The sequence below is a fragment of the Gymnodraco acuticeps genome, unplaced genomic scaffold (genome assembly GCF_902827175.1).
Source record: "Gymnodraco acuticeps unplaced genomic scaffold, fGymAcu1.1, whole genome shotgun sequence".
In the NCBI taxonomy this organism is placed as follows: Eukaryota; Metazoa; Chordata; class Actinopteri; order Perciformes; family Bathydraconidae; genus Gymnodraco; species Gymnodraco acuticeps.
This window is the reverse complement of record NW_022992351.1, coordinates 7,544,935-7,560,691: the sequence shown is the minus strand read 5'-3', so window position 1 is coordinate 7,560,691 and position 15,757 is coordinate 7,544,935. Positions and strand designations below refer to the sequence as shown.

The 15,757-nt window shown below is 40.2% G+C and overlaps 2 protein-coding genes across 2 annotated transcripts; both read right to left on the bottom strand.

The window, feature by feature from the left end:
• Window positions 1-12: 12 nt before the first annotated feature.
• Window positions 13-6,968, bottom strand: eif2s2 (eukaryotic translation initiation factor 2, subunit 2 beta). The gene is made up of 9 exons (XM_034209363.1): window positions 6,717-6,968; window positions 4,971-5,154; window positions 4,774-4,874; window positions 4,514-4,643; window positions 4,328-4,428; window positions 2,204-2,352; window positions 2,061-2,117; window positions 1,823-1,908; window positions 13-1,307 (listed from the first exon to the last, which is right to left on the bottom strand). The coding sequence occupies exons 1-9, from the start codon at window positions 6,729-6,731 to the stop codon at window positions 1,132-1,134; spliced, it is 999 nt and encodes a 332-aa protein (XP_034065254.1). The 5' UTR covers window positions 6,732-6,968; the 3' UTR covers window positions 13-1,131.
• A 1,281-nt stretch (window positions 6,969-8,249) lies between these two features.
• Window positions 8,250-15,521, bottom strand: LOC117542079 (charged multivesicular body protein 4c-like). Its single transcript, XM_034209560.1, has 5 exons — window positions 15,185-15,521; window positions 12,412-12,589; window positions 11,162-11,276; window positions 10,615-10,741; window positions 8,250-9,571 (listed from the first exon to the last, which is right to left on the bottom strand). The coding sequence occupies exons 1-5, from the start codon at window positions 15,369-15,371 to the stop codon at window positions 9,507-9,509; spliced, it is 672 nt and encodes a 223-aa protein (XP_034065451.1). The 5' UTR covers window positions 15,372-15,521; the 3' UTR covers window positions 8,250-9,506.
• Between the last annotated feature and the right edge of the window lie 236 nt (window positions 15,522-15,757).

The window sequence follows — 15,757 nt, the reverse complement described above, 5'->3', positions numbered from 1 at the left end:
AAAGAGCCGTGATGGAGAGAGAGAGTAGAACATTTTATTTTTGTAAAAACCAGGTTTTAAAATGGTTCCAGCCAGACCTTCTTATCCATTCTTCTCAAACAAGAACAGTATCAATATAATGTGGTATCTAGCATCAATGGTTGATAACTCTCCATATCCTGGCTAGCTTGGGCTTACATTTCTTGAATAACACTTGAAAATTAAGATCTGTAAGAGAAGACTGATGTGGGGAAGCTTTCTTCTTGACAAAATGTATTAATTTTCACATCAAATCTCCAATGTTTGATAAAATGAGTTGATCTTAACATCAGAAGCAACAAATCATGAATAACACAATTGCTCATCAATGCCAAAAAAGCACTCACAAACACGCTGAATTATTTCTAGATCTGTCCCCCAAACAACCTCTCTATTAAAGTCTTCAGTGAAAACATGCTCTCCCCTTTATCATTGTTTGACTTTGTGGTCATCTCTTGCTATAAAACAGCATCCTTGTTAGGAGCCTGGCACAGATAAGTAACAATGACAAATCCTCCTATACGTATGCCCAGGCATTTTGATTAGCATTGATAAACAGGAGCAGAACATTCTGGACAGGCAGGTTTGTGATTTAGAAACAAGAACAAAACCTTGAGTTTAAGCAGAGTGAAATTCAAGAATAAAGACCTGACCACATGAGCGACACAACCACACTGAGCAGAGCAACTATGCCCTTGTCATGGTAGATTAAATTAGCTGGAAAAATGTAATGTCTGTTGTATGTAAAGTGGGAGAGGAAAGAATGAGGATGCCATATTAAAAATCAAGGTTTTCTTGCAGGAATCACAGCAAATGGAGAAAGAAATAACAACCTAGGAGCTGGAGGGTTCGTCAGCCAGACAACAAATCAAATGCATCCAACAGAATGTGTGCTACACATCATCTGCTCGTGGTGCCTGAACCCCATCCGGCAGCCTTAGATACTCTCACTCCCCGCCTCTCAGGCCACGACACAACTCAACAACAGCCAACCCTCCCGCAGTTCGATTCAGAGAGTCCTTTTAGAGAAATCATGAGGGCCCCCGACCCCAGCCCTTCAGAGGGGAATTGGGGGGGACCGAGAGAGGAGCGGGAGCCCAGCTTCGGTGGTCTTTAGTTGGCTTTGGCGCGGAGCTGCGCCCTCTTGCCCGTCACAGCCTGGAAACCGGTCTTGATGCTGGCGACGGAGCAGCGGGAGTGGCACGTTTCACACTGCAGGAAATAGAGGCGAGTGTCCTTCTGCAGGATGGTCTCTGGGGAGCGGCAGGTGTGACACGTCACGTATTCCTCTGCGGGGGGAAAGACAGACATTAGCACTGTTTTCTGTACAGAGGTACAGGATGTAGAACTCAAAAATAATTGTTAGATATTGAGTATAAAAAAAACTCAGCATTGCACCCCTAAAACACTGTTTGATTCGTGGTGGAGAGCTAAAGAAAAATCTGATTTATTTTTCAAAACAAGCTGAATTTGATCAAAAATCCATAGCTTTTATTAGGTTTTATCAAATGTTTGTATGGGATGTTCCTAAAGACTTATTTTCATGGTGGTGAAAACCTATTCTAAATCTAATCTATATGGTTACAATTTGTTAAAAGATATTGGGTAGATTATACTTGCCATTTGCAATCAGTGAGGTTGACATTAGTAGGTGACAGATGCTTTTTTTAAATAAATATTGCTTGCATTAAATTATTTGACCCAAGTTGAATACAGACATTGAACGTGGACTTCAAACAAAGCACTAAATTAAGTTAGATATTGGTATATGAATAGCTTTTTACTAAGTAAAATGTATACTTACTGATATATCTTCTCAAAACGTTTTCTATCTGTTTCTGTTGGAATCTGCCTTTAATTACAAGCTGGTTATTTCCGTCTATGGAACCACTGTGAACAGAACAAATTGAAAAAAACACAAACATTAATAACAATTCACGCAGAAACATTTTATTTTATTTGTGAAAATAGCACCTAGAATAGAAAACATAATCAAATGACTGTTTACTCATGAATGTGTTATTATAAACACTTAAACTCACCTTGTTCCCAGCTCAGCTAACAGGAAAGCGAGGAGATGTTTAGGCTGACGATGCAACCTGTGATGAAGCATACATGAGAGTTGAGTTTAAAAATGCAGTGCTGGTGTAAACGGTTTGAGAGATGTACGAGGTGTGAGACTCACAGTTTGCAGATATCTGTGAAATTGACGAAGGAGGTTTTCTTAGTTCCCACTCGGACCACCTGAGGAGGCTTCATCACAAACTTCCTCTTCTCTCCGGCCACCATGTCGGGGTTCTTCTCCCTCATGATGTTGAAGACTCGGTTCAGGAGCTGAGAGAGAGAGAAGAGTTAGAGAATTGTGCTTCTATGAACAAAGAGTTTGTTTTAGGGTTGTAGTTGTTGCCTTTTTCCCCCAGAGGTATTTAGAACAGGGAAAATATCTATAGAAATTAGAGATGTTAAGATTCACCGATTCGCATCGGTGCACCGGCATAAACGTTCAAGATGCGAGTGCACCGGTAGAAAGAGTGCACATCGGCTACAGTTTGGGTTTAACCGGGCTGAACTCGCGATGCATCGACTGCGTAGCGTCTTTGCATCGGTAAAAAACCGATTCATCATATAAAATTCCCTCATCTTGTCAACGCTCAGCAGATACGATCTTTGATATCTTCGCCACTACGGAGGCCGAGAGTCTCAGTTATCAACACACACGGAAGTTGAGGGGAAAGAGAAACACAGCGCACCGAAAAATACCTACAAATCAAACGTTTGGCAACACTTCGGATTGTTCAAGAAAGACGGTGTAATAGTCCTTTATGCTATAGAGTTGACCGCAGGTCATGGAGAGTAATAAGGTATCCGTAGACCTTTGTATGATGTATCTTTATTACTTAACAGGTCTACAGCCATGATACATAGATCCGTCCTAGATGCGGGCTTGCATACACACAGTATCACTCCGCAGCCGCACCCCATCAGTAACGTCCTGATGGTATATGTGCGCGGCACTATATACTACAGACGGTCAACTTGAAAAATCGCTCGCAAATTGTGAACGATGCCGAGCCGATTTAAAGTACACAAGTAGTACGAGGAACTTAGCGACGCACATAAAGAGGCGACATGGGGTCTGCGGCTGAAAAGAGAAACCTCAAAGTTAGACATACGAGTTAAATCACTCAGTGAGGTGTTCTGTCAGAGAGAGTGGTGTTTAGTTTACAGCAGCCTGTGACGGCCAATAATAATGTAAATGTCTTCCTTACTGTAAGCAGTTATGAAATACCTGTTTGTGAAAGGTTATTTGTATTATTTATTGTTCATATAGAACCCACTGCTTTCTGCTCACTGGTGAGTTAGCCTATGAATGAGTGTTAAGCACATCAGGCAGCAGCTGTATGGGCATTGCTCTATGGTAGCTGTTATTTGCACATTGTTAATCATGGCAATGCATCCTTACATTGTGTAACTGTGAGGTGTTATACAATTGTACTCTGGAAAGCTTTTAAAGGCAACAAAATAAACGGCATGATGGGATGTGCAGTACCAAATATGTAAAGCACTTTTTTGTTAATGTATGATTTGCTGCATATAAGGAATAAAACTAAAATCCTCTGTCGTACCAAATTGAAGTATCATTATTTTTGCATCGTGTTGAATCGCATCGTATCGCACCGAATCACATAATGTTGAATCAAATCGTATCGAACTGTATCGCAACAGGGGTGAATCGTATCGTATCGCATCGCCTGGTGTTTCAAATGTATCGTTAATGTATCGTAGCGTGGCAACGTATCGAGATGCGCATCGCATCGGCCTCAGTGATGGAGATGCACATCCCTAATAGAAATGGATAGAGGAGCGTGTCATTGATGGCCCGATAAAAAAAACGTTATACTGATGTGTTTAGCCTTATTTCCATTTGGTTGATAATCAAAATAATGTTTCGATCATTCAGGCAGTACATAAGGCGAGGGCTATAACTTCAATGCCTTTTTTAAAAGCCTGTATTGTTTGCATTTTGGCTAATTGCCATGATTCAAAGTGGGCTGAACTAATACCAGTTTGTAATTATGAGTTTAAAGAGTGATTTTCCCAGCAAATATATGTTTTTATTTCCAATCCGATTCCTAATTATGACCTCAGGACGTCACAAAATGTGTTCATCATGACCTAACTTAGCAGGCAGATTTTTTCCAGCTTACAGGAAATGAATATACCATCCTTTTTTTCTCCCATTCGCTTTAGTCTTTGATGCAACTGAGCACACACAACAAGGAAGTAGGACATTTTCCATCCATCCTACCTCATCATAAGAGTAATCTCTTTCGGAGCCGGCCCAGGATGGTCCTGTGATGGAGCTGAAGGAGATCCCATCGTTGTTCTTCCCCTCGTCATCCTCCAATGCTGATAACACAACACATAAACACATCATTACACAAGTGTCTTTTTTTTATTCTTCAATTTACATCCTGAGTGGACTTATTCTCACCGTCATCCTTCTCCAGTAGCTCTCCCTCATCAAAGTCCACTTTCTTTTGCTTCTTTTTCTTGGTAGGAAGCATCAGATCCAAGTTGTCCTCTTCGGGCACCTCTGTCTGCTCTCCTTCGATTTTCAGCTCCTGGTTTGGAAAACAACGAGAAGGGACATTTAGTGAGGAAACAAAGAGAAATGGCAGCTTGAAGGTTGTTAAGACAAGAAAGAGACAATGGAAGAAGAAAACAAATGGCTGTGGTTAAGCAGCGACTGACCTTAAGACCCTCCTCGACTTCATTTTCAAACACTTTCTTAGGCTTCTTCTTTTTTTTTTTCTGGTTGAAGAAGTTCAAGTCGTTCAAATCATCGGATGGCTCTGGAGAAGACAAAACAACCTTTGTGTTGGTGGCTGAATGACACAACGTCACGTGTGAGTATTATGCACAGTGAGGAATCTCAATCTCATTCTAACCTTTCTTCCTGCCTTCATCTTCCTCGAATTCCACCTCCTTGTCATCTCCTGTCTCTGGCTCGGCCTCCTTCGCCTCCACCTCCTTAGCCTCTTCTCCTCCCACGCCCTCTCCTCCTTCCTCGTCCAGCATGAAGGGCTTCTTCTTCTTCTTCTTCTTTTTGGTCATGTTGGGATCGAAAATCATCTGAAGGAGGAGAAAAGAAAAGGTATATTATATATACTTGTTTATTTTATTAATTGATGACATATATCATATTTTCCTAGCTGCCACCTATGTAGTACAGGCTTTTGTTTACATTTTATTCAAAATGTCTTAAATGTTGTATCATTTGGACGACTGCTTATAATTTCAAGAATAGATTCAATATAATCCTTATCGGTAATGGGACAATTGCATCCAAAAATACCAAAAGAGGCCAAAGGGGAAGGACAGATTCTCTTCCTCATCTTAATGGTAATTGTTATCTTAGCAAACTGATGCAATTTTATGAAATACTGTTACAGCTGAATGACTGGAAATACATGATTTGTTATTGCCTTTTAATGAAGTCTTTGACTCCTGCTGTATTGAGGCGGATCCCTAACCCAGGAAAGCACTTTGGATTAACTTCTGCTGTTTTGGTGCTATATCAATTTACTAGACTATGTTCCTCAGTTAAATATGATCTGTACATGACACATTACCAAAACACAGTGGTTTAATGTTTTTAGCAATGAAAGTTTCTACAGGTCGAATCCTTTAAATACCACTTTTTGTCTGATAGTTTTTCATTTAATTATTTTGTAGATGTTGAATACTCCACAGTAGCTGGGCCACTTTTAATCATTCAAACTGCATTGAAACGTCCATGTCCCTTTATTTCTTTTCAGTAACTGTAAAAATGGTCCATAGTTAGGTAGATTGGTACTTGAGAGAGTATTCTGAATATTTTATAGTGTGTATTCTTAGTCTTCTGTATATATGTATTTTCTACTGTGAATATGTTTATATTTGCTTTCAATGTTAGCTTTATTGTATTAGTATTTTATTTTAAAGAAATGTTGTAAAACTTGAACAATGACTGTCAAAAATGCTGGTGTGACAAAACAATTTCCCAACATGGGATACATAAAGTTGATTTCTATAGATCTATCTTACAATATTTGTACGATGTTGGTTTGTATCAGAACATAGGGATAACATCCACATCAGTCACACGGGTACATTGAGTGACTCTATACAGCTCATTAAAATAATGTCAAATAAAATAATTTCGTGATATTTCCTTTTTATAATGTTGACAACGATAAACATGACAGTTCAGCTGTGTCGGTGTTAACTGTCCATAGCAAATTAACAGAACCACCGTTACAACTCGGTAACAGTAGCTATTGTTTCTGGTAGAGAACACCGACCGTTAGCTTAGTAACCGGCCAGCTAACGCTAGCTAGCTAACATCGACCGTATAATAGGAGTTAACCAACAGCTGTGACACGGCGGAATCCTAAACCACGGGAATAATTATTAATAATCTCGATGAGAAAGATCGTGAAGCAGCGATGTACTGGATGCTAGCTTCTCATTCAGGCAGGCCGGGCTGCTGCTAGCCGCAGCCATGTGAGGTCTGGTGCGGCGAGCAGGGAGGAGCAGCCAGCCGAGGCCCAAAGTCATCTCTACACCCATCTAACGCGATAATTACCATTATTTCACCAAATAAACATACACAGCAACACAGACCAAACAGCGAACAACCCGATATGACTTACCTCGTCTCCTGACATGTTTGCGGGCTGTAAAGTGACTCAAATCTGGCTACTTTTGGTCCCTCGATCAGTCCCACAATGCTGCGCTAAAAAATTCTTGCATCAGCGTTGGATCAGCAGTACGCAGGCGTGGAGTCGGCTGATCTTGACGTAATCAATTTGCGACGTCGCCTTCCGTGTGGGTGTTCAAGAACAACAATTAAACTGCTGCAGAAAGGCTAGAAAAGTTTATCTGATACATATCTGATAATAAATAAGGTTAAAGGATGTTTTTATGGTTCTAAGATATGTCTTTGAAGATAAAATAAGGACATTAACGTGCACTTCTGATCTGTTTTGTTCTGCACAAAGAAAGGACACCTTGAATCTATGCACCTTTTATAACATAGGCCTACTGTATGTTAGCTGATTTATTATCTCTTTCAGTGCTTCGACCCCCTGCATATATATATATTCAACATGCTTGCCTGAATAAATGTGAAATGGTCTGTTTTTTTAGTAACTCTTGCTAAATTATAGTTATTATCCTTAATTGTAAAATGATTTGTATTTATTCTACCCTATTACTTACTATCTATTGACTAATACAATAAGGCAAGTCTCTTTTAAGACCTACACTTTAATTATACATGGATAATACCCTTCCTATAATTATATTGTACAGTTGAGAAAGGAAATCGTTGTAAATTGCAGAGTTGGGAGAAGTAATCAGATCTTGTACTTTAGTAAAAGTAGAAGTACCAGAGTGTAGGAATACTCTGTTACAAGTACACTTCCTGCATTCAAAATGTTTCTCAGGTAAAAGTACACAAATATGAGGATCAAATATACTTAAAGTACCAAAAGTGCTCATCATGTAGATTGGTCCATTTCAGAATAATATATATTATATGTTTTGATTATAATTATTGTTGCATTAAGTGTTCTCAAAGCTGGTAAAGGTGCAGCTAGTTTGAATGACTTTGTATACTGCAGGGTAGCTTGTGAATTTACTCCAAGTGGAACTAAAGTCTGATTTAAGACTTGATTATATTTCACATCATAATCCAAATCTACTAAAGTAACTAAAAGGTACACAATACATGTAATGGAGTAAAAGTACACTATTTACCTCTGAATTGTAGTGAACTAGAAGTATAAAGTTGCATAAATTGAATGTTTGAAATTGTACTTAAGTACAGTAAATGTACTCAATTACTTCACAACTCTGGTAAATTGTTAAATGTGTTATGCACTTCCAGGAACACTTTGTTTTGGCAATGTACCCATACTGAAGGCTATGGAAGGACTTGACTTCAGTGTATTTATTATTGATAATCTTGACCTTGATATAATTTTGTGTTCAATTTGAATATTATATGATAAACCTAATCATTATATTTGATCAAAATCTATTATCCACAAGTAGAAATGTAATAACTCAAAGCTTTTAAAACACCACATGTGCGAGCTCCAGCTTCCCAAATGTGAGCATCGTGTGCTTTTCTTTGACAGTAGACGTTCTGAACTATTTACATGAATGACAAAACCACAATAAAAGAATTGAAAACCTTTAATGATTTTGCAAATAATATTCTCATCTGGATAAATAAAACATAGAAATGCAAACATGCTTGTCCATTGTTCCTTGTGTTGTTATTTTTTTCTATGTAAAAAATGTACATCATGACTTGAAAAACTAAAGGAATCAACTCTTTAAACTCCAAAATGTTGTAGATTGACTATAATCTAATCTTTTACAGAGCACCATCTCCTTCAAGATGCAGTTAATAAGATGTGACAATAGGTTATTATTATTTCAACATTATACAATTTGAAACCCTTATGGAAAGGCCGGAGACAGACAGAGCCTGATGAAAGTGTTGTGTTCAACATCTTCCTTCCTAGCCGTGCGTAGTGATCTGTGTCGTGAGTCCCAAATTGCTGCATGCTTCACACAACCTCAACGGAACCTCTCATTGACGGCAGAAATACAGTATATAAAAAGAGACACATTTGGGATATTTACACCAAATAACAAGAACCACTGGTGTGAACGCCTTTGATGGAGGGAGAAGCCGCTGACATGGCGACAGGAGGCAAAGAGGAGGGGATAAAAGAGACAAAGCACGCAGCCTGAAACAAAAGAAGAGATTCATATTCTGGCAAACACACAGCTCATAGCTTCTTCACCCAGCTCATGCTCAGCTTTTCTCCTACTTTCAACAGCATTAACAAAGAACAGAGAGATAAGGACTGTTATTTTTGTCAAGTAGGGAGAAATAAAAAAAAAAAACATCCAGCCAGTTTAACGCCACAAACACAGGTAAATATGTGAGTCGGAAACAGCTCTTTGAGGATTACATTTCCATGAACATTCCCGTCATACAGTGAGGTTAGCGTCGCCACACAGCCTGTAACACTAATCTGATAACAACGCCTTCTTCGTACCACAGCGCTCATCCTATTACACTTCAGTATGAACTCTGTGGGCGCCGAGTAGCCCTGCCCAGTACAATGACCGTTAGGAGCTAGGCTTGTGTTAAAATTGAGGGTAGAAATATTAGGTGACTTTCCTAAAGGACAGGGATAGAGCCTGGATATAAAAGCCCCTGATACTCAGGGGTCTCTGTATTGTGAAGGGGACAAGAAAACAAAGTCTACAGCATTGTTGCTTTTTTTTAGTGTTACATAAAGTCAGCTCTTCTCAGACACACAAAAATATACTCATACACAACATCCTATCAGTCCATTCATTCCCGCTGGCTCCTTCTCGTCCCTCTCTGATGCAGGTATGATGAAGCAGCGCTGCGCTCACATGGCTTCCATCGCCCAGCGCTGCAGGTCCTCCATGTCGTCCTCGTCCTCCTCTTTCTTGGCTTCGGGGGTAAAGACAAAACAGTTGTTAGAGATATAATGGTATAGTTTTTTTTAGCTGCTCATGAAGAGGGATGCAGGGTACACCGGGGGCCGATATATTATTGGCCCATAAGCAGGAAATTGGTTGTTAAATGAATGTTTCCAAAAGTAGACTATCATGTCTGATAATGTGGATGGCAGAGAACTCACGGCTCCATAGCGTCTCTTGGATAACTGGACTTAACTCACACTGTACATTTTACATTTAAATTTAAATGTAATATTCCATTCCTTACAAACCTAGTGTATATATAATATACTGCTTTATATTTAGTTTACTGTCAATTGGAATTTCAACGCCAACATTTCCCAAATTGGGATCAATAAAGTACATCTTATCTTATCTTATGGCAAGGGACGGCTTTAAGAACCATGTTGTGTGTGGGGATTTGGAGATGTATTTGAGTGAGACACACACAAACATACACTTGGATTGTTTCCAATTAGAAAAACATGGATGTAGTCATTTCCCAAAATGGAATATATGAAATGCAATAAAGCTAAAGCAGCAGCTTATCTTAGCATAAGGAAACAGCTACTGTGGTTCTGCCCAGCATGTATGAGATATACCAGCACATCTCATACATCATTCATATATATCCTTTCTTGAAACCATACAAATGTTTTAAGTCCGTTTTAAATGTAAGGGGTGGTGTTATGTTTGGTGTGACTATTTATTTTGGCCTTGACCAATAACTTCTCTACTGGTTACCTGGCAACTACGCAGGGCACATTACTCCCATATCAGCCTCATCTAATTCACTGCCAGAGTCTTTAACTATTCCTTCATCTAAAAGAAGAAAGATGCTGCAGTAGGCTCCGTCAAGTTGTAAATGGACTGTATTCATATAGCGCTTTATCCCGTCGTTACGAGCCCTCAAAGCGCTCTACATTCACACAGTACATTGACATGTTCACTGCAGTGATCAAACCCACAACCTCTCGTTTGAAGCCTGACAGCCACAGTCAGAGTTGATGAATCCGTTTTCCAAAAGGTTCTTACCAGGTCTGGAAGGTAATGAAGAAGAAGGCACGTTGGGGAGGGGGGCGTTCTCCGGACCCCCGATCTCCAGCAGGTTTTTGTCCAGCTCCTCCTGCTCCAGCTCGTCCAGCTCCGCCAGCAGCTCGTCCTGACAAACACAGCAGAAACCTTTCAGATGAGGATATTTACGAGACAAATTCATGCAGAACAGAAACCCCAAAGAGATTGACCTTAGTAAAACAATGTAGATTACATGTAAAAAGGGACTTTTGGTGATATGATGAGTAAAACATCTCGCTGAGTTTTTTAAAGTTCTCAAAGTCAGTTGGCTAGATTTGAGGAAGAGTGTTTCTTTCTGCCATATGTCCCTGAATGAGTGAATACCATCAATTATGGTGAAGTTGGTCTATGAATAAGGCCATTCAAAAATAAGGCAGCCTTAATGACTCAAGAAATGCAAAGGTCCACAAACGGTATAACCTTGTGGCTCTCAAAACAACAGTCTTCTGTCTCAAAGATGAAATACTAGACCTCCCCACAAATCTACAATATGGATACGGTGGCTCACCTCGTCAAACTCCTCTCCAAAGCCGACAGGTTTAGAGATGGCGTCGGAGATCTCCTGAGCGAGCTCCTGCTGCTCTGTGATGTCCTGCATCAGGTCGTCCACCTTGTCAATGTCCCTGAAACAACAAACAAGATGATTCGCATTTGAGTGAAACAGAACGCACGATTACAAGCATTATTTACCCCCACCATTATTGAGTGCTTTTCTTCACTGTATATATAAAACCACCAGACTCAGGGATAGTTTCATCCCACAGGCCATAAGACTATTAAACACCTGAACTTTTTAAAGAACATCCATAACATTAATCTGTCTGCATCTTGCAACTTATTTATCTAATATATCATATTCCATTAACTTCTTTTTTCTTATCGTGTCCACAAGGTAGTCAGTTGCAGGGCTTGGTTAGATGTGGTTCAGCCACAGCTGAACACATTGCTGTCCCTTCTCATTAAACTCTGCCAAGTCCGATGTTGAACACCCTTCAATGTTCACAGATATGACTGTCAATGCCGGTCTTGAGGGGGTCCCTCGTTTACGGCATCGTCCTTTGTGTCTATCTCCAGGCATGATGTTTTCTCTTGGTGTTCTGTGGCTTACTTACAGCTTTCAGCGTAGCTTGTAGCGTAGCTTGTGCAGACTAGCTTGCGGCTAGCGTAGCTTGTGGCTTGTAGCGTAGCTTGTGGCTGTTTTGTAGCTTGTAACTGTTGCTTGTAGTGGTGATATGATTAGCAGTATCTAGTCGATCTAGTTGATCTTGTCGATCTCGTCAATACTCCCAGGGCCACGACGTGGACGCTCCTTTCATGACCCCATTCCATTCACTTGTATATAGACTCTTATTGCACTATTTCTATTTTATTTGTATTTACTTGCACTATTTTATCTGTTCTATTTGTTCTATGTCCTATATGTTGCATGTTGGAGGAGCCTGTGCCCTAAGTCTACACTGTAGCTAATGTGCAAATGACAATAAAGCCTTGAATTGAACTGAATATTCTTCATGTTACTCTTAGGCCTGCCACTGATTACATAATAGATGCTGATGGGTTTGGATTAGGAGGTATTACTGCAAACGGGTCAAATCCTCTGTGTTTTTTTAGAATTGAAGCATTTTCCTCCTAATCCTTCTATTGATTTAAAACACACAGACCTTATATGACCCGAAAGGCAATTTAGAAGCAGCGGGCTACAAATACAATATTTGTATAAACAGGCTTCACTTCACATTACGGGATGTTTGCTCTTACATGTTTTCATGGGCAGACTTCATGGCCTTGGCGGCGAAGCCCATGTTCTTGAGCACTTCAGTGTTGGTGTTGGCGTTCTCCAGAGCCTCTCTCTGGAACTCGATGGTCGACAGCGTGCCGTCGATCTGCGCGAGCTGCTTCTCATATCGCTTCTTTCTTTTCAAAGCCTGCAGAGCCGCTGAGGACACAAAACACAGCAGGGGAACATGAAAAGATGGTGACAAAAATAGACTGGCTGCTTGGAAATGACATTCAATAACCGTGAAGTAAAACTGTGAAGTCATGGGGATTCATTTGTGGTCAAACATTAGGAGTGTAAGTCAATATACGTGTGCTCTGGGAAATGACAGTGATCCACCATTGAGTGGAATCATAAATACACCATACAGTACCATGATAGAAGGACACTCAGTTATAGCTTGTGACAGGCACTTGGGTGACGAGATGGAAAAAGGGTAAAACATGAATCAGCCTCAGTGGTCACATGACCACAACACTAACACACCTGCGGTAGTGAAACTGTCAGACATTGTCGTACAGGGCTGAATCATTCTGTCAACCTTTGTGGAGCTAAAGGAGGAAATAGTTAGGCTAAGGTCAATGTACACAAAGCATACAATACAAATACAAGATAACATTTGTTTTTCTTTTAGTGTACCACCAAGGGGTCAACAACTTATTCTTTAACCTCCACAGATGATTTACTAAATGGATCAAGCAGGGCAATATAAATGGCAATAACAAATTATATGTTTTACTCCATATGTGATGACATTATTCTTCCTGTTGGTCGGCCTGTCCCAGCCAAGAGTTTTCATCTTTTCCAACACTTTAATCTAGAGTAACATATCGTGGAAATGTGTCATTCAGTTCCATGTAAACATGATTTTGCGTGGCTCACTACGGCTGTGTTACGTCCCCACTAAGGTATACGGGACCTGGAGACAATAACACACCAATAATTATGAGGAAGTCAGCGTAAAGGTTGACAAAAGGTTTATTTCTTGCCCTAACTGAGCATAAATTGAACAGAAATACTCTTCGTGGGAGGAGGAGGAGTCAAAGGAGATTGTGCCAAACAAAAGAAACAAGCATAACAAAACCAGGCCTCTCTCTACATCTATCCTTTGAAACCAAAACTCAAACAAAAACCCTCACTAACTAAACTACTCAGAGCTGGAAAAACAGAATACAGGGGTGGCAACAATCCGCTAACCTAGTGTGTCTTAACATTAGTTATCTACGTGATGAGAAATGTACAGGGTACCCCAGACTTACCTAACTCCCCCACCTCTCAACACACACACATTAACAAAGGTCAGACAGAACAAAATAAGTAGAATGACTTTCTACTCAAGGCAGTCAATTGCAGGCTCCTCATCAGCAACAGCCCCAGGGTGAGAGTGGCAACTTAATGTTCTCTACCATTCGACAGGCATTGGGTGCCACCATTGTATTGTTTGATCCAGGGTCAGATTTCTTTAGCACACATTGGTGCAGGGTTATCTGGCCTTCTAGCTGGAAATAGATTGATTCTGTTAAATGCTTGAACTCTTCATTAATGAACACAACTTTGGTTTAACCTTGTAGATTTGTTCATTTCTTACCAGAAGGGGATTAAGTGTGCGATCTCCAGCACACAACATATCTTAACAACGACTGTCCAGATTGGCACGGGCGCTGTTCAAAATGGCAGCCCACTGCTCCTAACACTAGGATGGGTCAAATGCAGAGAAACAATTTCCCCACGGGGATTAATAAAGTATATCCAAAAAAATGAGATTTGTTTTGTTTTTGTCCTCCCCAGAAGATGATTGCATTTGATTTGTCTTGCCCTTAACCAACACTTTAAGGCAGTAGTGTCTTCAGAACTACTGCCCACACTTCCACATGATACACTACTGAGCTGTCAGGGTGTATCCCACATTTGTTGGTAACTAACCAACATGTCAAACCGTTTACAGTATCAACATATCAGTTTGACTTCCTGACTTTATTTGTCGTTTAGTTAGCCTAACATAGAGAAACGAACATGATCTATTCATATATGTTAGTCTTTTAAGCTGTTCTTCCATCTGTTTTGTTTTTCATGAAAATATATAACATGGAGAATCGTGTTACCTAGATACTGTACTACATATGCAGTAAAACAAAAGCATGGGGTTATGGTAATACTCTTGTTCCCACATTTCCATCAGTAATAGTGATGGATAACTTACGTTTATGCTACTCTGTGTTTAGTTTCTGTCTTCTATAACATTATGTCAGAGCTGCAGCAGGTCTGTGGTTTCTGACCAAGGTGCAAACACGCCCACCTCTCTGACAGTGACATCATGCCCCTTAGCATGTGCAACTCTGATGCACAACTCTTATCCTGTCACTCTGAGACATTATCTATATTTCCAGTGTCTCTGCAGCAGTATATCTAACAGTTAACTGGAGCGCTTCAGCCACACCTTTATGATCTTTAAATGGCCACTGATCAATAAGGCGACACAATGACCACCACAGGGAAATATATTAAGCTAGCATTTGCTCAGTGAGAAGTAATAAAGATAAACAATCACGATATAATCAACTCTCACAGACAATGCAAAACAAACACCCTGATATCTCGGTGATACTGTCGGTGGGGGAGGCTGCCAACACTTCTGACAGCTGGGCAAAGTTAGCCAACTTAGCTAACGTGCTAACATTTAGCTTAGCGTTGTGGAACAGGTTATTTAATAATAAGGGGGTATACATGACCACAAAATACGTCTTGGTATCTTACCTCTTTTGTTTTTCGTGCCGTTTTTCTTCGCGATTTGCAGTTCCTCTCCGATCTTTTTCTCTAGAAAGTCCTGTTTTTTCGTTAGCATCTCCTCCGTCTCTCGGAGTTTCTGGATCGCCTCCTGTGGGCTCGGTCCCTTTCCTCCTTTTCCTCCACCTCCTCCAAATATTTTAGCAAACAACGACATGTCTGAGCGCTACACTTACACTAATTATATAAAAAAATAAAGAAAATCTGCGAAACACCCGAGAGAAGCAAGCTTAGCTACCTCACTGCTAGGCTACACTGACACTTCGCCCTGGCCAGATTGTTGACGTTTTTCTACTTCCTGGAAAAGGCCCCATGACGTCATGCTGCCTATGAGAGGGCGGGTCTTGTTGTTCTCTGTCTCCGCCTGCTGGACCACTGAAGCACTACATATCACTATGTGGCTTTATTTTATATTTGAGAGATCTGAAAGTGACACAAAAAGACTCAGAAAGACTATAAAAAAGGGAAATAAAACAACCACAAATTGACATAAAAGGACTACAAAGGGACGGATAGAAAATAAAGACTAAAAACATAAACAAA